Source organism: Mercurialis annua, linkage group LG3 (genome assembly GCF_937616625.2).
Source record: "Mercurialis annua linkage group LG3, ddMerAnnu1.2, whole genome shotgun sequence".
Classification (NCBI taxonomy): Eukaryota; Viridiplantae; Streptophyta; class Magnoliopsida; order Malpighiales; family Euphorbiaceae; genus Mercurialis; species Mercurialis annua.
This window is the reverse complement of record NC_065572.1, coordinates 9,699,073-9,723,844: the sequence shown is the minus strand read 5'-3', so window position 1 is coordinate 9,723,844 and position 24,772 is coordinate 9,699,073. Positions and strand designations below refer to the sequence as shown.

At 32.4% G+C, this 24,772-nt stretch overlaps 1 protein-coding gene across 3 annotated transcripts; it reads right to left on the bottom strand.

Annotated features, from left to right (window-relative positions):
• Window positions 1–3,014: 3,014 nt before the first annotated feature.
• LOC126672073 (inositol hexakisphosphate and diphosphoinositol-pentakisphosphate kinase VIP2-like) lies at window positions 3,015–24,037 on the bottom strand. 3 transcript variants are annotated; one of them, XM_050365974.2, is made up of 30 exons: window positions 23,750–24,037; window positions 23,581–23,640; window positions 23,435–23,481; window positions 22,522–22,605; window positions 21,982–22,045; window positions 20,856–21,009; window positions 20,046–20,116; window positions 19,474–19,578; window positions 19,029–19,121; window positions 18,250–18,324; window positions 17,364–17,449; window positions 16,319–16,525; window positions 15,546–15,645; window positions 15,388–15,458; window positions 13,358–13,439; window positions 12,462–12,620; window positions 11,812–11,854; window positions 10,007–10,089; window positions 9,831–9,893; window positions 9,677–9,751; window positions 8,676–8,801; window positions 8,033–8,274; window positions 7,784–7,828; window positions 6,891–6,957; window positions 6,648–6,719; window positions 5,770–6,014; window positions 5,631–5,688; window positions 4,792–4,959; window positions 4,035–4,109; window positions 3,015–3,574 (listed from the first exon to the last, which is right to left on the bottom strand). In XM_050365974.2, exons 1-30 carry the CDS (start codon window positions 23,813–23,815, stop codon window positions 3,305–3,307), a joined length of 3,156 nt encoding a protein of 1,051 aa, XP_050221931.1. In that variant the 5' UTR covers window positions 23,816–24,037; the 3' UTR covers window positions 3,015–3,304. The 3 variants fall into 3 exon arrangements, with proteins under 3 accessions (XP_050221931.1, XP_050221930.1, XP_050221932.1); XM_050365973.2 differs by having other exon boundaries at window positions 3,015–3,577; window positions 23,750–24,036; XM_050365975.2 differs by having other exon boundaries at window positions 3,015–3,577; window positions 23,768–24,036.
• Window positions 24,038–24,772: the final 735 nt, after the last annotated feature.

Genomic DNA, 24,772 nt, shown 5'->3' with positions numbered 1-24,772 from the left:
TAACGTTAGCATGTCTGTATGCTAATTATCATATCAATATCATAACATTATACGATTATGATAATAGTGTGATACAGCTATAATAATAGATAAATAACGTTATGATAATAATATAATAAGGTTGTTATAACATGTTATGATATATTTATGATAAAGTACATTATGATAATATTATAACAATATACTGTTATGATAAAATACGTCATGATAATATTTTATGATACTGTTATAATAAAGTATATTATAATAATATTATGATAATGGTTATAAAAACAGGTTATGATAATAGTACAATAATATTAAAAATAATAGTATGATAAAATAAGAAAAGTATTTTTTATAGAAATTTTATGATACCGAGATGATAACGTCGCTGATAGTTATATGATAATAGAGTAAACTCATAATTATTTTAACACCCAAAGTAAAAATATAAATCTGAAAAAAATATGAGATATTTTTATATCTTTTTTTTAATGAAGTAAAAAAGTGTAAATATTTTTATTTTTTAGATAAATATGTAAATCTCCTAAAAAATTTCCTTTCACCATTTGATTTGACAAAAAAAATGATAACAGAAAAACTTAATTGTTAACGAAATTAAAAATAATAGACTATTAAATAGACTTTAAAATAAGAGGTAACAATTCCCAATAGAAGTTTACTGACCCGGCTCGTCAATCGACGGTCTACTGCTCCCTCTCTTTGGCATCTATATTACCCCAATAGATAGGATTCCGGTTCATTTGATCCGCGTTTGATTACGCTCAAAAGAGAAGGCCAAGGAAACAGGCGAAACTCCACTATAAAGGGGAATGTGGCCATGTTAATTATGTCAATAGAAGACCCAACATAATATACTCAAATATTAATGACAGTCTTTAATCGATATCCAACTCAAAAATATCAAAGCATTTATATAATTACGTGATGAAAGAAATATTTGATCCCCAAATTTATTTATTTTTTAAACAAATTTCTAAAATCATTAAAGAAAATATAACTAGAATTTAAAGTAATTTAAACCTTTTATTAAACTATAACATACCTATAGATATTTTTACTTTTAAAAAATAAATTTAGAACAATGGTTTTAAAAATAAAATTAATTAACATTTAATAAATTCGGGATGTCTTAACTCATTGAAAATAAAAATTTAATTTGTTAATGTGATTCTATATCTAATTGGCGAAATCTTCAAAAAATACCAAACCTTTACGATTTTTGTCAGTTATGACCAAAACTTTCAAAATTTCCAAATATAACCCGTTTTGGCAAATTATGTTCCTTTTATAGCCATTTTTGAATCGGTTTGATTTTTTATTGTGATTAAACCTTTTGTTATGACATAACACGTAAAGATTTGGTATTTTATTGTGATTGAATATTTTTTAATCTTATATACATGGTTGTTATGTTGGCAAAAAAATCGGTTTTGATTTGAATTTGGCTATAAAAGGAACATAATTTGGCAAAACGGGTTATATTTGCGAATTTTAAAAGGTTTGGCCATAACTGACAAAAATCGCAAAGGTTTGGTATTTTTTGAGGATTTAGCCTATCTAATTTAAAATTAAATCAGATAAAAATATTTTGAGTTTTTAAAATTTTAAATCAAATCAAACAAAAATTTATATTTAATTTAATTGATTTACAAAAATTATCAAAAAAAATTAAAAATTACTTCAGAAAACCTAGATATTTATAAATATGTTATTGTCTAATAGAAAATTACAAAGTATTTCAAAGAAATTAAATTAATAATTTAATAATTTATGAAGTTCTTTAAAATAAAAATAAGTTTAAAGAGCAAATTGAATTTCATTTCTAACAATCCAACCTTTTAACTGACAATAATAAATGATTGTAAATTTGATCAAACATCAACAAAAACAATAAACTTTTTAAAAGTTCGAAAAAGATCTAGTGATTACGACCCGACATTGAAGAATTTTAGTAATAATGCCTAAATGCTTAGCTGATGCTTCTTTTGTCTTAAAGCATGATTCATAATAGATAAAAAAAAAGGTTTAATTACTTAAAAAAAACCCACCTTATAATATTTTTTCGTTTATACCATAATCTAAGAAAAAATTCATTTGTACCTTTTTTTTGACTTTTCATTTTCATCTCTACCCCAAAAAGGGTACAATTGACTATATAAAATTTTTAAGGATAAAAATGTTAATAACAACTAAATAGAAGGGTTCCACCATATTTTTCTTTATTTTAAAAAATACAAATAAGTCCTTCAACTTTAAAAATGTTTAAATTAATCTTCTAATTTATTATTTTTAAATATTTTAATAACAAATTAAATTATTTAAAAAATATTTTCGGCGTATTATCATACTCTCCCCATTTATCGAACCCGCTAATTTTTTTTAATTTTTTTTTATCGTTTTAATGCCGGAGGAGCTCTCCTTCCCCCATGGGGGAAGGAGGAAGGAGGAAGAAGCAAATCTGCTCCTTCCCCCATGGGGGAAGGAGCACGCTGCTCCTGTCCCCCATGGAGGAAGGAGCAGTTCGTGCTCCTCCTTCGAGGAGGAGTCCGGAATTTTTTTTCAAAAAAAAAATTATATAAATAATATTTATTATTAATTTAATTTTTTTTGAAAAAGAAGGTATTTTTAAACAATTAATATGATTAATGTCTTATTAGAATAATAGTTAAATTTAAAGGATTATTTTAGCCCTTTTTGTATATGAAAAGAGATCAATTTAGTACTTCGAGGTACAGTTGAAAATGAAAAATCAAAAATAGGGTACAAATGAACTTTTTCCTAGGTCATGGTATAAACGAAAAATTATTACAAGGTGGGGCTTTTTTAAATAATTAGGCCAAAAAAAACACTAATAAAAATATTCTTAGGACATAATCAGTAGCTTGTTTCCACATTTGCTTCGAACTTTGGCTTCAAAATTCTCCACAAAACCCTTTGCTAGTTGTGTTCATGACAGATCATGAAGATAAAAATTAAATGGCAGCCTTTAGCAAACATTAGACTTAATATTGTTCGTGAGCTATACCCAATTAATTGAAGAAACAAATACTACAACAAAAGATTGTAAACCAGGTCAGTTTCAGCTAAGGTTACTTCCAACAACAATCTTTCATTCCACTGTTGAAAGAAGTTAGTTTGATCCAAAATTTTATGCCAGAAGAGCTCAAACTCACCTCAGCTGGTCCGCTAAAAACTAAAGATTAGGCGCAACGTGTAAAATAACAAAAGAATGTGAAAGACGTGATAAATTTAAGGGAAGGAGAAAGGGAAGATATTCTTTTGAAGAAAAGGTGAGAATCTACTTTCCATTGGCACCAGCATGCTTATCGTGCTTATGAAAAGGCCAGAGATTGACCAAACGCTCTAGTACGGCAGCACTCTTTGAGAAGTAGCCAGAGAATCCTGCAGGGGTTGAAGGTGGAGGAAAATCTTCTGGTGGCATAGCAAATGGTCGAACCATTTTCTCCATTTTTTCTAACGTCAGATACGATCCTACTTCTTGCAGTCTCTCCGGACCCATGATAGGCAGTGTGTGTTCCTGATGTAATGATGTGGCCTCACTGTCGTTCTTCTGAGGAAAAAGAGCTTCTCAAGATCATCAAATGAATTATTATAGACTTATAATCAGTTTAACAGAAACCAGAAAAAAGAAAAAGAAATTAACAGAAATTTGTGGGAACTTCTTTCCAATCTAAGAATAAAGTATAGCATGTCATAGAAAATTAAATTTCTAACTTCATCTATTTAGCCTAAGCAATTATATACGGGCTCACCTTATTATGGCTGAAAGCCTAAGCGTCTTATCTACTACAGCTCTATTTCATGTTTTCAGGTCAGTAAAAGCAAACGAAAAATTATTGTTTGCGGCCTAGCAAAATATATCACCTCTATACGCAAGCAGTTGTTCGAACTCGATTTTATTTTTGGCCTATTCTGTTTGAAAGTAAACTCTTGTTCAAATGGTACAACACAGAAGGTTTCTCCATGGAAGATGAGGAAATTTATAGGAATGATTGAAAATGCATTACCTCCAAGGGGGATAAGTCAGCACCACGGCTATAGGTCATCTCTATTCGGTACCTTTTCGGGTCTTCCAAAGGAACCTGCATTTTCAATTTTAAAAATGCAGCTAGATAAGTGAGAAACCCAATATATTCCAGCTAATCAAAGAACATAAATAATAGAAGTAATGAACCAAAAGAGTCCAATTCTTTTGTATACTATTTTATTTATAGGAAGAAAAGGAAAACATAACTTTCAATTGTTTAAACCTACAACCAAGCCAGGTAGAAATAGCTTTAGAAAAATAGTACAAGAGAGAATGCTCTATCTTTTTTTTTATATTTTCAATAAAATTATATCAAGAAGCGAGTGTATTCAAACACTAAACGTATCTTTACACTTTACTGAACTTGGAAGAGCATACCAAAGCTGATATATGAAATTATCTTTACGTAGTTATTAAAGTAACTGTAGAAATAGAGAATGAATCTGAATTGTTGTATATTATATTGAATATAATAGATTTAGCTGGATTCGCCTTTGTTTGCTTAAAAAACAGGATTTAGCTCAATGTCAAACAGGAGTTGGTAACAGAGATTAAAATCATTTGACTGGATTACATGACTGGGTAAGTTCCTAATATAAATCCAAGTTGCAGAAACCAATTTCTAGGTCTGACTAGCCAACAAAATTTGGCCCTAAATATTAAAGATGCATCCTCTCGATGAAGCTAAACACCATTAAATTTTCTTTTAGAAAAATAATTATACGTAAAGGTAGCACCTCGATATTCTCAAACATCCTCAGTACAATATAACTCATGTAGTCGAGCTCCTTGGTTTTGTGCAGTCGCTCCAAGGCATTATAGCAAACAAGACTATCCTCCTCTAGAAGAGATTCATCCAGATTACAGTAGCGAAGAACATTCATAAGGGAATGGATATGAGATTCCTGATAAGACAAATTTGCAACAATTAATTTTAGGGCATTCTCACAATCAGAAACAGAATCAATATTATTTCAGATAATAATCAGTGATGGACATTCTAAACTTTTCATAGAACAGAACGTTATTGAGGAACATATTTAACAATAGTGGTGAAAATAATAAGATGAATAATCTGTTTCTGTCGTCAAACTGGGTAAGAGGTCACATATGTTCAAAAAAGTTGAAAATGTGTTGGAAAGATCGTCGCATGGAAAACATTAAGGATCTGATACTTCCTCATCTCGATAATGCTATCAATAGATGATCTTTGAAAAGTTTTAAAGAAGGGAAGTGAATAAAAAGGCTTTAAAAGTTAAAATTAATTTGAAAATTCAACACTCTGAATGCAGCAAAATACTGTGTAGATAATCTCCCTAATCAGGGTAAAAGAAAATGTGGAAAACTAAATCCCATTTTTAGCTGTAAGAAGAAAACGGAATGTAAATGTGCTATAATTAAAGAAATTTTGTTAGCATGCTAACAGACAATGCCTATTTGGATGCTTCCCATTTTACATTTTATACAAGGAATTCATAGATCATGAAGACCAAAACAAAAATGCAAATTCTACATCATGAGAAGAGAGATGTGAGGTGTTGTGAAATAAATAAAATTGCTCATTTACTATACTTACAGAAGTAAAATAAAGACGCGTCCGGACATGGCGATCAGGTGTTTTCACATTTGCATACCTGAATAAAAATGTGAAGTATTGCAAGATCAGTTATTCAAATATTAATTCTGAGGATAAATCAAATGATCACAATATGTACTTGGGATCTAAACGGTATTTTGTTTCTTTATCATCATCATCGTCCTGATCAATTGACATTTCACTTGTGCTAGTTCTTCTAGTATCTTCAGTCTTAGTTAAAAGCTTTGACTGAGCATCGTCCTTTTCGCACTTTGTTGACATTGAATGTTCGTCTTGATTACTTTTTAATTCTGCAACACTAATGGCTTCCTCCCGAGTATTCCTCAGGTCAATCAATATTTTTCCCAACAGACGACGAGCAATCTGAAATTCAAGAAACAAGACTTCAACTTCATTTAAAATGTTTCAACCTTAACTTAGTGCTGAAAAGTGCAGAGACGCAACTAGATTCAGAAGATGTGTTGCTACATTTGTGGTTTAGATGTGTGTTTGACCTATATAGAAATAGTGAATAGTTACTTGAGTTTCTAAAAAATAGTACTAATGGAAATTCAAGGAATCAGGAAGCAGATTTGATCAAGGTTTGAGTTCCATCTAAATTCAGAGACCATAGACTCTCTCTCTAGTGAGCTGTAAATTTTATCGAGTTAGTTTGGCTCTCTTTCAGTGAGACATACCATCATCTTATAGATTCCACTTGGAAGTTGGATCAGCCAATGACCAGATCTTAAACCTGGTCTGGAACAGTCACACATTCACATGATAAATTCATGCAAGTTTGTTGAAATTCAAGCTATACTTGGAGGTTGTTCAAGCCCAAGCAGAAAAATTGCAAAGGCGTATGGAACAAATGTTAAAACATGCTTAATAAAGTTCTGTTGTCAGAGTAAATATTAAGCATATTGTCATCAAAAACTTCTTCATAAAGGCAACTAAGAAAGTGGCTATCAGCTGACCTTGCAGTGAGATAAAAACAGAAGCATTAAAAAGTCTAACCTTAGAGCCAATCTTCAATTTCTGCTTTGGATTAATCCCATACTCATTTGGGATGACACCATCAGCAAGTAACTGCAATAAATTTAAATGTAAGTAGATATGGCTAAGGAACAATCTTTTAGCAGTATTGCGCATGGCAAGAAGGTTTCTATCACTAAATTAAGTTGCACTGTGCTGTACTTTATAAGGCATGTAAAGTAAAATATGGAAGGTCATGAATATAGGATCAAATTATGTTTGTACCTGAGCAACTTTGAAGAGTTCATCCAGCCCTTCTAGATTAAGATGAGCATTGTGCAGTAAATCGTATCTGTAAAATGGTGCGTAATTAAGAGAATCATTTCAGTAAGAAGGGTTAATTGTGGGGAATGACATAAATAATCACGTAATAGTCCTTTTTAATATGGGCTTACTACAATTTTTTGAATAAAAGCAAGTCAATAAACTTAAATTTTAGTGTTGTAATTAACAATAATGAATCTATTTTTTTTGTCACAGCCCATTTCTTTTGTCCTTTCTTCTTTAGCATTACAATACAATAGATGTGACCACAAGCAAGTGAATACAAATTTCATGGCCCCTTGTGCCTGTTATATATTCATATGCACAGACCACTAGGAGAACAAGTTATGTTTCACAAGCCTGATTACTCGCATGTCATTGACCTAAACACCTACCACGGCACACCCGCAGCAACCAGCCCAGGCTAATCATCATCTACCGATATGATTAAACATGGATTAAAGTCAAAGTGATTAAAGCTTATATTCGAAATTTACCAGAGAAAATTTGTCACACATAAGGAATTGTAGAAAGTAAAAGAGCTGAAATGAAATTTTGGGGCATCATGGTCTGTCTCAAAGAATGATCTGAACTAAATCAACTAATACAAGTCATTAGATTAGATCGTTGGAAGATCACAAAACATGTGAAAAATTAGAGAACACAAACAGCTCTTAGAAAAGCTCTAAACCATTTCAGTTTGCTAGAAACAAAATAATTAGTAACACTATTGGTTGACATGGTAACATAAAGCACTTTCAATCATGACTGGAATTTGTTTATTTTTGTAGGTAAATATAATTACTGTGAAAATAATTTTGGATCTGTGTGTGTGATGAAAACAGGGCACTTACTTGCAAGAGTCATAGACATCAGGAATTTGTGTTATATCAAATCGACTGCATGTAAACAAAAAGAAGAGTGAGAAAAATATAGTCTATAAAACCAAAGCCCCTTTACCCCAGATTTTTCTAAGTCCAGAGATTAGAATGACAGTTCTCATTAAATTAGAAGAAAGCAAGAAAGCAAGTTACAAATCATTTGACATGGTGTGTGGACAGCTAATGGAACAAACAATTAATACTAAGATAATAACCACGTACTCTTTGCGTTCATTATACAAGTCTCTTTCCAGTTTTCTCCAGCGTGCAAACATCAAAAGAAATCCCTCACTGCCACAGGGCAATCCTGCAGCAATACGATCAATATCTATATTTGTTTTACCAAGGGCCTTTGCCTGGTCATATGGGAGTATAACATTGTATGAGCTTGTCTCTGTAAGTTCTTCATATTCATCCTTAGCTAGTAATCTCACTTGTTCTGTGACCTTCTTGGTCAATTTCACCTGTTTAACGAATCAAGCGAAAAAGAAATGTTCTATAAAGGAAAGAAGAAAATAAAAGAAAAAATAGTTCAGCATAGTGCCTAGCTTCCTATGTCCAACAAAATACACCCCGTGGAATTAAATGTTGTAAATTTTTAAAAAAACAAAAGGAGATTAAAGACAATGAAGAAACTTTATTTATGTAAGAAAAGGTTGAACATGTCATTTTTAGAAACTTGATGGTCTATAGTAGAGGTAATTTTTTTCATTATTCTAATACCATGATGTCTGACCATAGTACAGTTTTGTATCAAAATTATACCAATCATAATATATGGTGTATATATGTCATACTATGATAATTAGTTGTAATCATTATTTTTTCGATTATAACATGGCAGGTCGTTTAAGAGTGACGTTACCAGTTTTGGGAGAAGTTCAGAAGCATTTGGGGGTAATCCAGCTCCATCAGTCATCCAAGGAAATTCAGAGGATCCAATGTTATTAGCAGCCTTTGTACCAGAAGTTATAATCTCGTTTAACCTAGCCTGTAGATATTACAAAAGAAAATAAAGTACTAAATTGGCGGATATTACATAACAATAGATTGGATTCATGCATATCAGAAGATGGACCTGATTATCTTGAGGTCAAAATGATCAACAGAGTTTATTACTTGTATCAAACCCCAAAAATAAGAGTTCACAATAATCAGATGTGCAATGTGACAGCACATATCATGTTTAACAAGCATGTCAAATTGGTTTAAATGGCACAACCTAAACTCACATTACCCATCTGAAGTAGAATACAACTTATCATCATTCTTTAAAATTAACTCAAACAAAATTGTCCCTAAATCTTTGTGCGTAACAGCTCATGTAAAGAATGAAATGAATAATTGAAAGATTAACTGAAATATTATTATATACTACAGTCATCACTCATCAGTGAGACAAGTTAGATTTTTTTGCCTATTACGGATAAATAGGTCAATCAAAAGCACATTCATACCATAACATAATTAAAAATTTATTAATATTACATTCAATTATCATGCAATATAAAGATAAACTCTCATTTTTTGATGTCGTGTTCATGTTTGGTACATATGACATTCTCAACATTGTCATCCATAGGTTTCAACTTCCAACACAATATCTTCACAAGATTTTGCCAAAGCTCAAACCTAATTGGCGCTCCACAAGAACAAATCAAATACTTAACCGTGTTCAAATGCACAAAATAAGTCAATCAGCAAATGCAGTAGAAAGCCATTTTAGTTCATATCACGGAATAAAATAGAAGGGGAAGTCAACTAAGTTTAACAATATTCTTCAGGCCACAACCTTGATACTAGATGCTGACTGCAGGCATACCTACCAAGACAATATCTAAACTCATCTAAAGAAGCAAGACAGACCTTGGCTTCTTCCATAGCACTGCTGGCATTGTCCAGTCCATCCAACATTGAGGAATCCTTGCTGACAAGGGAAACCTAGACAAAGACAGTTGTTTCAGTCGTAATTAAACATACACAAGCAGTCAAACCTTTGAATAATAAGAAGACCACAAACCAGGATTGGCGTTAGCTGTCCTTCCAAATCAAGCAGGCCTTTAGCAAATGCAGCAGCAGACATCTGTAAACAGATATCTTGTGAATGATGTATGGAAATTTAGTTACAACAAAGAAAGCACCCAACAGGATCACAAAAAAAAAAGAGAAACATCTTCTCTATATACTATCCTGTACCTGCACACGACCCTCATCGGAGCTGTAAATTTTAAGATCATGACGATATGTACTATGTAGGCGAAGAAGACCTGTACCTTCTCCTGCAATGTCGGTCAACTTAATCAGCAGAAGAGTACAAACAAGGGTGTTACATAATAACTTTTAACATATTCACTTCAATGGAAAAAGAAATATTATTGCACATAAAACCATAAGATGTGACATATTCACATATTCACTTCAATGGGAAAAAATTGTGATAGTGCTAAACAGCAACGCAATAACTTTTAACATATTCATTTCAATGGAAATAAATTGTGAAAAACAATTTAGCTAGTCAAAGCTACATAAAACCATAAGATGTAACAAAACCAGATAGTGCTAAACAGCAACGCAAGAAATTTCCATTTCCATGTAAGAAATACAAGTGTTCAGCCACTATCCTCTTTCAGCTAAACCACGTCATAGTCAACCAAAGATCACCTCCTAACTAAAAGGAGGCATGCATCAGTTCAGCACAAAATTCTTTGTTATAAATATTTTTGCAAGTGCAAAAGGTAGCAGAACCTCAAGTCATGGACTAAGTTTGGCAGAATCATGTTGGGTCAAAAGACATGGGCCAGGAGCTAAATAAAAATAACATCCAATAATCTTTACCCTTATCGCATACAAACCCAGAAATTCAGCAAACGGTTTCATTACTAATTAATGTTGGTCAATTATACAATGAAGCCTTAGTTGCACTTGCATCCTCATTCGGGGGCTGTAAATCATTCTAACCTGCCTGTAGTCTACTCTAAGATTAACTCTAAAGCTACTCAAACTTGACAGGATATCAATCAGATTGACATCATGTTTACTCAAATTGGTTGGTCACCCGCGTTTAGATTTCGTACTAATCGATAACTGAATCGAGAAGCTTGCAGGTCAAATAGGTATATGCTACTATTTACCATTTTACCCCTGATTTTCATCAAATGGATAATAGTACCCTAACTATGTACGCCAATATCAAGTCTAATAGAGCTTCTTCAAGTTAACTTGAGCTTATTTATCCTTGAGCTTATTTATCCTTGAACTTAAAGTTGTCAAATCTGTTCAACAATTGATCAAGTCAAGTTGAGATCAAGTATTTTGAGCACTATCACATCAAGCTTGATAGATATAATACAATTATAGTTGAAGCCTCACCTAATAGATTGAATTTTTCGGTGGATTGGTTTTTTGACATGGTACCAGAACCACTGGTGTTCGATCCATGCCAACCATTTGATTAAATTTAATTTGAACAAGATCAGGTGGATTTATGCTTATTCGTGCTTCCAGTCCAGCCGTCATTAGCAAGCACGTATGTTAGAGATAACAAATTATAGTTAGAATCTCACATAATATCTTGAACTTTTGGATGGATTGATCATTTGACAAAGCTTAAGCTCAAAAAATGAGACTTGATTGAACTCGATGATTCAAGTTCAAGTTTTACAATTAGGTTGGACCTGTGCTTTGGTAGTTTTTGACTTAAATCAACAACCACTCCAACTCTCATCTCACCGTAAAATGATATTTGTATTTTCTCAATGTATATATCACAAGAAGCTATGATTCAATGAAGGATAAGAGAACCTCCTAAACAAGCCCAAGTCTAAGTTAGAGCCAGTCGACAATGGTCTAACATAAGAACTTGTAACAAAATACCGGGCAAATATACTAAGAAAATATTTGTCAAGCAAACACATCTTGTCTGAGCATAATACTTAAAAATTCCTAGTTAATTAGGTTTCCACATACAAGCAAAAGAGGAAAAAAAGGTTCATTATCTTGACCTGGATACATATGATTCCGAAAAAATCTGCCCAACTCTTCTGCCTGCAAGACAATTACAAGAAGAAATCTGAAACAAGAGTAAGAAGGTTGCATTGATGATTAAAGGAAAAAGGAATTTTGTGTAACATACTTTCTTAGGAAGCAATCCATGTATTCTATCATACATGCAAAGATAAATTTAAGGGGTATTGCCATATTGGCAAAACAAATCCTAACGTTTCACTTTTTTTGCGATTTAAGCCTAACGTTTAAAACTTTACGAAACAAATCCTAACCTTTTCAATTTTTGCAAGTTGTAACCCAAGCCGTTTTCCGGCCACTATTTGCTTATGTGACAGCCATATTGTTGGTATATTAATCCCAACGTTTTAAATTTTGCAAATAAAATCCCAACGTTTCGCATTTTTGCAACTTGTAGCCTAAAAAAGATGACAAAATGGCTGAAATTAGAATTTGGGCTACAATTTGCAAAAATTAGTTAGGATTTGTTTCATAAAGTTCTAAAATTAGGCTTAAATCGCTAAAAAAGTGAAACGTTGGGATTTATATTGCCAATACCCCTAAAGTTAAATAAAGAACCTCAATCCAAATATAATTCAATCAATAAATAATAGGAGAACAATAGATTTAAGATAAATGTAAACAAGACCTGCTTTCTGCCAGCATGAGTAAGAACGCCCCCATATTTAAGAACCATCAAAGCTTCTACTGGCCGTTCTTCCTCACCTTCACCGTTACTTTTTGGAACTTTGGCCCACTTTAAAGGCTTTAGTTGAACTTTCCTATAAATTCCTGAGAAATGCCCACCCTGGACCCAGAAAGACTCAAATTGTGAGAAAGGGAACACCATTGCAAGTTTGAGACAATACAATTGTATGTAAATGATGACTGTAAACTTAAAGAAAACCATTAGGCACGTCATAACTACTTTATCTTTTTCATTTTCCTTTTAAAAAAAATTGTTAACCGATGGCTCCAAGAGTTCAGGTATTAAAACAAATTATGTCCAACCAACACCCAAAAATCATTGCTTGCCTAAGAGAATGAATTGGAAGTCTATATGATACCATGGTGAAAGACAAACGTTACATGTAAATGCAGCAGGAGATGAGACCGACTGTAACTTAGGTACAGGTTAGTTTTTGTTTTTTTTTTTGGGTTAAATGCAAATTCATACACCAACTTTGACCTAATTTGCAATTACAACATAAACTTTTAAACTTGGCAATGTCGGTAACCAACTTTCATTTCTTGGCAAATTGGTACACCGACCAATCATAAAACGACAAATGGCGGTTTATTACAATGTCCACGTTAGTGTTTTTTGAGTTTGGTGTATCGATTTGCCAAAAGTGTAAAGTTGGTTACTGACATTGCCAAGTTTCAAAGTTTATGTTGTAATTGCAAATTAGGTCAAAGTTGGTGTATGAATTTGCATTTAACCCTTTTTTTTTTTACTAAAGGTACAGGTTAGTTCATGAAAACAAAATAGTACTTTTTAGTTCAAAATTTAAGAAAAAATGATTTCTAGAGTCAAAAGAATACCTCCTCGAGCACTGCTTTAACTTGACGAAGCTTTTCAGCATGCTCAATATCTTCCGCCTCACTGTCACTTTCTCGACCAGGTCTACATAATGTAAGAAGTCACTACTAAATTAGGACTGAACCTGGTATGAATCAGATTTATCATAAATGGATGATCAAATTTCCATTTCGTCGATCATTTATGATATAGCATGGACGCAAACAACTACGGAAGCTATAAAGTTTGGTTCCCATTATTCATTAAAGTCACCATGAAACATATTATGAAGTTATGACTAACTCATACTGCGGAACAGAATCCCTCAAAAGTGGGAAAGAAAAAAGTTTTGAGTGGTGTTTTATAATGTGTGATAATTTTTGCTTATGAATGTTTAAAACTTTAAAAGTTTTAATAAAATATACTTAACCTTATTCATTTATTTTTGAACAAAGGGTCAACGCGCCCCCTGAACTTGTGACACGGGGTCATCTAGCCCAATTTATACTTTTTTGAGCAACTAACCCCAAAACTCTTCATTTTTGGTCAAATAACCCCATAATTTATATTTTTATTTTAAAAAACAGATTTAGGATAATTTTATCGTAACAATTAGGGAAGAATCTAATTACTTTTTTACATCCCTCACCTCCGATTTGTATTTTACGCATTTTAAAAATACAATTATGGGGTTACTTGACCCGAAAATGAAAAGTTTTGGGGTTATTTACTCAAAAAAGTATAAATTGGGTTAGATGACCCTGTGACATAAGTATAGGGGGCGCGTTGACCCTTTGTTCATTTATTTTACTTTTATCCATATAAGTATTTGAAATTATAACAAAAATTCATAATAATATTATAATACAAACAAATATATCTATATATCTTTATAAATATATAAAAGTATAAACATAAAATGTATAATGATTTATAATAATTTAAAGGCAGAAGGTACAAAAAAACTCTTCATGTTTTTTAGAAAGAGCGCAAAAGACCTTTTAGTTATTTCCTTACCATTTGGGCCCTCAAATCTTTTCAACAGGCTTGAAAAAAAAACCACAGAAATAACTAAAAATGTGCGTGGCTAAATGGCAAAAAAATAAAATGGCTTACGTGTTCTTTTTGAAAAACTTAAAGAACTTTTTCGCACCGTTTAAAACTTTGAGGGCCAAGTGTCAAAGAAATAACATAATTGCTGTGATTTTATATGTGTATGGTTACAATTATCTGCATAAAGGGTTTTTTTGTACCATTGGCAAAATTTAAACATACATAAAGAATTTAAAATCGTAAATATTTTTTTATTTATAGCTTTATAAGTAATGCTTTGAAGATATATGAAAGATGAAAAAGTCACTTCACAAAAAGTTTTTTGGAATATAAATGTTTTAATTTTTTAAGTAATCTTCTAAATTTATCATCGTAAATTATTTTTGACTTTAATTGATTAATTTAAGTTGAGTTTATTTTGTATTATCAAATCAACTTAAAACTATTAAGTACTTAAAATTTTGATTTATGAAATAAATTGAATTATCAAACGGGTACATTATGCCAACCATTGAAAAGGAGTAGCATTAAAATATATTTCAAATGTCCAACTAAGCCCCTTAGAACCAATACAAATTAGGGTTTTACTATTATCCCCATGAGTTTATACATGAACTACTGTTTCCCCCTCAATTTTAAAAAATTTACTATTTCCCTCCTCACTTTAATATTTTATAGAACTGAAACCCCCTAATAAAAGGGAATTTTAGTTAAAGAAAACTAAAATGTGAGGGAAAAAATCGTTATTTTCAAAAGTCATGGGGGAAACAATAGTTCGAACCTAAACTCGTGGGGCTAATAATTATTAACCCTACAAATTATTGTGAAGAACACAATACGCAATAGAACAAACATTAATGCAGTAATAAGTTCCTGTCTGAGAAATGACAGATTTGTCACCTTTTGCACAAGCACATAATTAGCGCAGATTTCATATAGTGTAAACAAAAACAAATCAATTTCTGATTAAGTTATGGAATTTTAAAATTTTGTGTGATACCTTGTACGAGGTACAAGCATTCGTGTAGCATCTAATAGATCTTGCAACTGAACAGCACTTTTAAGTTTTGTCTGCAAATGAAAAACATAAAGAGACGAGTAAGATAATTAAGACTCAATAAAACACAAACAGGAATAATGCACTATAAACTCGATTACCTCAGATCTAGGCCGTCCCCCATTGTACTTTAACATCAAGTTTAGCAGCTTTTCCTCTGTCACCTTCAACTTCACCTTCTGTTTAGCAGTTCTATCTCCACTGCCATATAGAAATCATGTAAAAGTGAGGGAAAGTGAAAATTGGTAACTTATAATTGGAATACACCATATATACATTTTCAGTTGGATAGTTTCATGTTTGGAACCTCCAAAATTCTCATAAGGGATTCTGCACCTTCACAACTAAACAATTTAGAGTGCTTGGAAGAATGCTATTGACATTGATGGAATTTGCAATTAATTCCACATGTTTTAGGCTGCAAAGGTAATTATACTTAGACACCCCTCCGCGGCAAAGAACTTAGGGCTCACCCACTGCACAAAATACTCCTGGCTATTGCAGTGTAGGGGAAGGATAGGTGCATCAGTATGTAACCTTGCCCTAGTATTCTGCAGAAAAGTTGTTTCCGCATCTCAAACCCATGACCTACAGGTCTCCAAAGGAGCAGTATTACCATTGTACTAAGGCTCGCTCCCTATAACTATGTTCAAATGACTTTCTATTTCTCTTTTCTCACTTATTCTTCATTTGGCCCAGATATCATACTATGTTCATTTGAAATCAAGGTAAATTAATATAATCCTACCAGATTATAACTCTATTGAAAAAAAAATCTAGAACACAAATTATTTGCAAACATAATGAACTCTTCAGTAGTCAGTTTCCAAGCAGATTAATCAATTGAGAATTTAAGAACAGCTGTACGACATACTGCCGCATAATAGCAATCACGCAGCGTAACTCCTCAGACTGCCCAAATGATCCAATAATCCCACTTCCCTGACGAGTTAATCCCTCTGAAGGCTGGACTGGTTCATTGACTTTCCAAGGTAAAGTAGGTGGAATGGTTGATGAAAGATGAGGAGCTTTGGCATCTAAGAACAACTTTCTCAGCACACAAGCAGCATCATCATAATATCTGCATCAGGACGAGATACCATAAGCAATATTCTAACAAAATCAAAACTTTGACAAACTACTAATAAAGAGAAAGCAACAAACAAGTCTCAATTTAAAACAATTAGCGTCATCATAATATATGCATCAGGACGAGATACCATATGCAATATTCTAACAAAATCAAAACTTTGACAAACTACTAATAAAGAGAAAGCAATAAACAAGCCTCAATTTAAAACAATTAGTTTGCATTATAAGATAACAAAACAAAACAGCAAGACCCAAATTATGAAAGTTGATATCATCTTGATGATCTTTGCATGGAACAGTGGAGCTCGAGAATACATCATGTCTCACGCTTGTAAATGGCTTTGACCGAAACTGTTGGACGTAATAAAATACCTCTTCACTTATGACCATTTAACCCTTACACTGCATCCAGCTATGTGCTATTCACTAGCACAATATATACAAAGCATGAGCATTGTGAAAACAATCCTGATGCTGGCTATTATTACTATATTTTGTCATAGAAAGTTCACCAAGTTCTATGCCGATATTGATTTTTCTGTCCCTTTTTTGTTTTCCACCTAGTTCCATGAAGTGCTAAGACAGTATATCAAAAGTAATTTATGTTGTTTAAGACATGATAAAATATCCAACAGAATGGTGAGGGGGTCAGAGCTTCAGTGACATTTTAAAACTGACACAAATAGTGCCACCTTTATGCCCAATCATTCTTTTTGGTTCCTTTTGGAGAAAATTTCATATGCTACTACCAACCCCAATAAGCATTGCAGTTATTTTAGCAACTCACAAATTTACTGTTCATAAGAATAATAAGAAGAAAGAATTACTTGTAGGAATTTTTCACAAAACTCCACCCATTCACATCACAAACATACGACCGTCCTTCACATCGCAAGAGATCAAATCCGCAAACCTGAAATGAACAAAAACAATACATTAATTGGCCATACAAATAACAAAAATAATGATTTTGATGGAGAACTAGACAATTCACATTTAAATTAAAGGTTATCATGCTCAAACAGCTCTCTTTGGCATTTATTAAGAGGAAGAGAGGTTTATTATGTTAACAGAGTCACAGATACTAGTAACCACCACAAAGAACTATGTGCTTAATAACTCCAGACTTATTGGTAGGAATAGAAAACAAGATGACAAAACTATGGTGTGGTAATTACCACTACTGAGGATTAAACCAACTATTTATCACGTATTTAAATAACAATGAGGGGGATAGCTTGAACAACCAAATTGATAATTGGCTGAAAATACTGAATTATTTTATTCCACATATCTCAATTTATTTATACACAGTACATAAACCTATTTAAGGTAAGTCAACTATACAAGAGTATCACAATTAAGTAAATAGGAATATTAAAACTATAATTCCTATATAGATATACATCTATACATGCCAAGTAACCTGATAGGAAAAGGTGTCATTATCTGGAGAACTTAATTATCTCATAATATTATTCTATGGCGACCAATCTGCCTAAACAGCCTAAGCACCTTAGCCATTTAATTGAAATTTGTTGCAACCAAGAAGAATATACAAATATCTGATCTGATAGCACTTTGCACAAAGTTAAGAAGTAGGTGATTATTGTGTACTTAGTATTTCATAGCTATAATCTATTTAATAGGTTAATAATGTCTGGGAAACCAGAAGAAGGCGATGAAAAAAATTTCCATGTTCTGAAGTCATACCCCTTGCCTAAATGCAATGCAAACCTCCCTTGCCATTTGCTTCTCGTTAGGTGTCAGCAACACAGGATATCTCACCTGTCAAAAGAATGAAAACAATATATTTTAAATATATCCACTTCTAACCAAAAAGCAATATTTAGGAACAATATCACTACCGATATTAATAACTTTGATAGTTTCAAGGCAAGTGGAGAATTTTTTTTACTCTACAGTCTACAGAAGTCCTAAAGGATGACGTTATAAAATAATCTTATGTGTACCAAATACAGCAAGAACACACATAAGCTAAAGCTAGTGAATATTTAACTTTGACTAACTTTTAATTTTTATCAATCTCCATTCTAACGTAATGTATGACCTTCTCCGTCAGTACAGCGCTTTGAACAACCACACAAACTCTTCATGACCGCAAAAATCCAAACTTATCTATAGATAGTCAAACACCTCTACATTTAAATAGCAGGCCTAAAGTATTTAGGGTACTCTTTTCCTGTGCTGGCACTCATTTGACTTTAGAACCATTTATTGGAGCACATTACTGATTAGCTTAAACATGTTTTTCATGCAAATAAATTCCAATAAGTCAATTACCAACAACATAAGATATTCAAGCATATTCTTCTTCCCTAGACTGCAAAATTTCAAAATATAAAAAAATGTATTTAAATGTATAGGAACAGAACCATTTCATATACCCCCATTCATGGGAGAAAAAGAGAGAGAGACACACAGACAGAGACAGAGATGCTTAAATAAACAGAACAAGTTGAGGGCATTACTTCCTTGCCATCAGGATTTCTCATAACAACACCATCAACAACAGGAGACTTTCTTGCCTCAGCATGCGCATATTCAGGGCCAACTGTGTACACCTATAGTCAACCAAAGCATGCCAAAGCAACGTACATAAGACTTGGAAGAATACACAATCAATTAGCAAAAATTAATAATGCAAAAAAGAAAAGCCATGCACCCTAAGGAAGCACAAAAACACTACATATTATCCTGAGCATATTATTATCATTGCATGTTGATTTTAAGAAAATCTCAAAATCAATGCTGATTGCCAGAAAGCTGGGAAGAATTATCCACATGCCACAGTAAGTCACTAACAAACTTAATTTCGGTAGAATTCTCGAAGGAAATAGAATGCCTTCATATGCTCCCAGAACTTCGAAAAAATAAACACATGCAAGAAAGTACTAAAATTTCCAAGAATACAACCTTGACATCTGTCCCTCCTGTTGGCATAAATTCTTCATAGATATAAGAGCCTTCTCGCCTGACTCTTCTAACCTCTGGGTGGAACTCACTTGACCGGTTTCCAACCTGAAATCAAAACCAATCAGGTTTATGTACTATGACATTGGCACCTAGATGAAAGCCAATTACATATGGCAAAATGATACATGACAGCAAAAATGCTATTGTACACTCTGAAATATGAAATGCAGAAAATGGTATCTTAACTTTGATAACCAGTTATTCTTCAAAATATTCACAGCTACGAGGCCAGTGACACAACTAGAAAAAGGAAAATGAATTTAAAGGAAAGCGGAAGCAATATGATAAGAGATTTGGGTATGTTTTTTGATAAAGGAACAGTGTAGAAGTAGATAAATCCAAATTGAAAACATGTCATCAATTCCTTTCATGGGAGAATCGCCCAGGGTTCAAGAGAGGCTACATGCCATTGCAAATTAGCACATTGCCACAATATATAAAGAAAAAAAAAAGTAACAGCACTAAGTTAAAAATTAAATGAACAAAAGAATCTTGATACTTGATTAGAATACCTTCCTAAACAACTCCTTCATCCCCCCACCTGCTGAGCTTGGATAATATATCATGATACTATGATTATCCCCTTCACAAAAGCAAGAATTGCAAGTCACTATCAGCAATGCTTATTGGAAAACAGAATTTTACCAACTCATAAAAATTTTGTATAAACAAATAATCCACAGCTGAAAAGAAGTAAATAGAACTTCAGGGCAATATTAATTGAAGATAAAAGTCATATGAATCTGACATGCAGTTCTGTCTACCTTTAAAACTCCTAAAGTCCTAATAAAAGACGAGAGTTTCATTTGTAAAACAAATAGTACTTTACTACAGGAGTCTTACAAACCTGGAAAAAAAAAGTGTCAGAATGCTTATGATGGGTTTTTTTCAGATGATGCAACCAGCAGAAATCTAACTAAACTTTTCCCCAAGATATAAAAACAGTTCCCGTTTATGTAAAAAAGCTCTGAAAAAGAACTCATCAAATGGTTATAAACCACGCGCACCTAGAATTGATCTTAGTAAAGAAAATTCCTACAAGGGGTGATTTCAATATATTTCAGATTTACTACTATCCAGTATCCACTAGTACTGGCTGTCGAGACTCAAATCCATTAATTGAGCTAGTTAACTCAAGATATTTACAACAGAACCCTACAAAATACTGAAGTATTGATGCCGACTAAAGAATGACAAGAAACCTGATTAAACATGCAAGCTCTGAGCATCAAGTTAGAGAGTATTTAATGTCAATGACCTAAATGTTAATGATAAGCAGTAAACAATTACAGAAGTTTTAGGTAAATTAGTGATAACCTTACCATCAACAGGTTTCTCTACAAATGGCTTCCAGAAGCGATCTCCATGGACCTCAACAAAATCTTCTTCCTCAACAAAATAATCCAGTTCTTGATATGGAAATTCTCTATTCACAAGTGCATATCTTGGAACAGGGATTCCATACATTTCAAGACACTTGAATAAGCAGAAATGAATAGTTTATTAGACAATCCTATTCAACTGCTATAAAGGAAAACAAAGAAATTAACATGATATAGCATAACAATATCCATGAGCCACACACTTCAAGAGAACTAACAACAAATCATTTCTGAATACTTGCAGGTTTCTCCCCCAACCCCAACCTCTCACACACACCCAAAAAAAACTTGTAAGATGCAATGATTGAAATCTGTATCGTAAATGAAAGGCCTAATATCTTAAAAAATCTTGACCTTTTATCCCCTTTTCGATTCTACTCCGACGTTAAAAAGTCGCCAATTTTACCATATTTCGCATATTCGGGTTTCAATTGCACCTTTAAGCATTAAATTAATCTCTTTTTTATTTGGAAAAAATACAAAAAAAAAATCATATTTAGCATATATTCTAAATAGTCTGTAATGTTATAAATAATACAAAAAAATCATTCTTCCCCGCAAATTCAAATAATAATAATAATAAATTTTAATATTTTATTTTTAATGCTATTAATTGTTTTTTAGCGTTTCTGACACTAAAACCGTCTTCCAACCCAAAAACCGCCCATAATACGCAATTAATTTTTTAAATTTAAAAAAAAAAATGTCAATCTGATAACGAACCGATTCGTCTTCCCCTTGACGAACCAAATCTGATTCGCCATGGAAGACGAACGAATACTTTCGTCATGGGAGACGAACCTGTCCGTCTTCCTCATGGAAGACGAACCCAGAACTGGGTTTGTATCGGTCCCGGGTTGGAGGTGGGCGGTTCTTGGGTCTGGAGGTGGGCGGTTCTTGGGTCGGAGTTGGACGGTTGCGGTACAGTTAAAACCCGAATATCCAAAATAGGGTAAATTTGGCGACTTTTCAACGTCGGGATAGAATCGAAAGGGGACTAAAAGGTCAGGGGGTTTTAAGGCATTAGGCCTAAATTAAATTAGAGTTTTTACTACACAGTACATACCTGGTATACTTCTCTTCGGTCATGAAGAAGGTGTTGCGGCTCTAATTCATTCACTAGAAAAGGCCTGAATCAAGGTACATCCAGACATAGAACAGAAAAGAAAAGGCCTGAATCAATTACACGAGCAATTTTGATAAGGCATGTTATTCATAAATAATGAGAAAATTTACAGTAGTTGCATCACAAAAAGCAGATAATCAATGGAAGCAAAAATCACATTAAATTCTAATAACAGAGCACATCACAACTATTAACTGTCAAGTAATTAACTTGTTTGCAGTAGATAAAAGTTTGTCGGAATTCAAATTTTTATTCAATATATGATGACGAACCAGCCATCATTATGATTGAAGTATAAATTTTTGAGCAAAGTGGACTAATAGTTAACCAAGAAATACAAAATCCACAGAAAAAGTTACGCCGATGTGTGTAACAGATGGTAAACCAGAGTAAAATTGACAACTGATAAATTTTCTTTGGACAGCATTCACATGGGTGATTAATCCTGGACAGAGGGTAAAAGGTGACAGAAAATCTTACTTCCTTAAAGCAGCATAAGCCTCGGCTTTTTCGAGCGGATAACCGGAGGAATAGAAAGCAACTAAGCAATCACAAATTGGCCAGCTGAAATAAGCAAATGCAGCATCAAATTGGTCATCTTACAGATTATAAAAATACAATAACCCAGAATTACATTAACTAGGCAAGATTGACAGCATCTACAATACAGTACAATCATTGGCAATTCTTCATTATAAGTTTGCATCTGCAACATAAGCACCAATGCATCTCCTTATAACTATATTATAAGCAAACAACTTCTCAGACACATTCCTAAAAGGGAAAAATTTGCAAAATAATACATGAGCATGAGCATGAGCATGAAAGGAAAAAAAACAAATGTAACCAAAAATTACATATATACACTTTAATAAATTCATTTGCAAAAGGAAGCGTGTATTTGATGCTTATAGCTAAAGAAAACTGCATAAAAATTGGGGTATTGTCTCTTAGGTCCCTTCTTTCTTCGCTCATGAGAAGGTAAAATGCAAAAAATGGATAGTAAAAAATAACAAACTATTTCTTGGTTCTTTTCTCTTATCAATAACCGCCGCCACCACCATCATAAACACCACCCCAAAGGTGCAAATCCGTATAAACAAAACTTATATGCTTGTCAGACATATATTGCGATTACCTTTGCAAGAAAATTAGAAATCACTATCTTTACATATAAATAAAACTTAAAAACTGTCATCTAGAGAACAAAAATGTACCGACGCAGTCTTTTTCAAGACAATATCCGGACACCTAACACCTCTCTTAAATTCCACATTAGATAACTTCAAATAATCAATATTCCGAACAAACACACACATACGAACAAAAATATAGTAAAAAATATTTACTAGCTATTGATACGTAAATAATTGATTAATGAATAGATTTATACCTTTCAACTGGATCTTCAAGAATAACTTTATCTCCAAAATGTATAATCTATCAACATACAAACAAAATCGCATCAAAAACAAATAAAATAAACCAATTCAAATCAAATAAAACAGTAACAATTTGAAAAAAAACTGGAGTGTTTACCTCAAATTCACCAAATGCTTGTAATCTATCCATGATTTGTTTCATTGGAGCTGAGGAAACCTAAATTAAATAAAACAGAGTCAGTAATTCATTATTTAAGATTCTTGAAAATATAAAACGGAGACTGAGTTCGTAATACTGATTAGTTTCGAAAAATAATTAACAGAACCTCGACTCCGCATTTCACCTTCTTTTCCATGACACAGACACCGACTATAATCTTTTTCTCTTCCATTTTCTCTCTATTTTCTCTGGTTCTGTGACGAACACCACAGTAAGGCTCTGTTTGTTTGCGACTCTTTATAACGGTTTGCGATTTGTAGTTGAGAGCTTGAAACTCGGAGATACGGTAGCGCTGCCACTGCCACTGCTAAAGGTCTGTTTGGCTTACGGAAATGAGGATTATTATGGTTATGAATAATAGATTTGGATTCTGGAATATGCAAATTTATTTCTTTTTTTTTAATTTTATGAGGACGTGACGTGTAAAGGTTTTATTATCATGGATTCATGGTGTCTACTGTCTAGCTTCTACAAGTTGGTCAATTTGTATAGTGATGTATTGAAAATGGAAAATATCCAATTGAGTCCTTCGTGTAATTGATATTTTCATTGAGTCTGAAAACTTTAATAGAAATTAATCAATTATAAAAGAAATTGTCACTCTCTATGATAATTCAATTAATTAATACTTATATATTACTAAATATATTAGTTTTTCTTTTATGTTTTTACATGTGTAACTAATTTTTTTGTATAAATAATTTGTGTAATGCGCGAGCTGAAAAGAGATTATAGTAATAATCGAGAAAGTATCTATGTTATATGTAAGTAATAATTATATAATTATATGGAGAAGGAAAATTTAATTTTTTACTTTTTATGTTTTGTGACTAGATGTATAAAAGAGAGTTATTTATTTTTTGATTGTTTTATATAACAATCTTATAATAATTCATAATCGACTCAAATTCTCTCCTTATGGTTCAATTTTATTAAAATAGTATTTTTCAACATTATTTTCTGTCCTTTTCATCATAATTTAATAAAAAAAAGTTAAAGAAAAAACATTGATTTAGAACTTTTATATGGAACAATTGAATTCCTTTGACATAAAATATAATTAAGGTCAATTTTTTGTGTCAATAAGATGATACTTTAAACATAAGATGTTGTTATTTTATTATTCAGT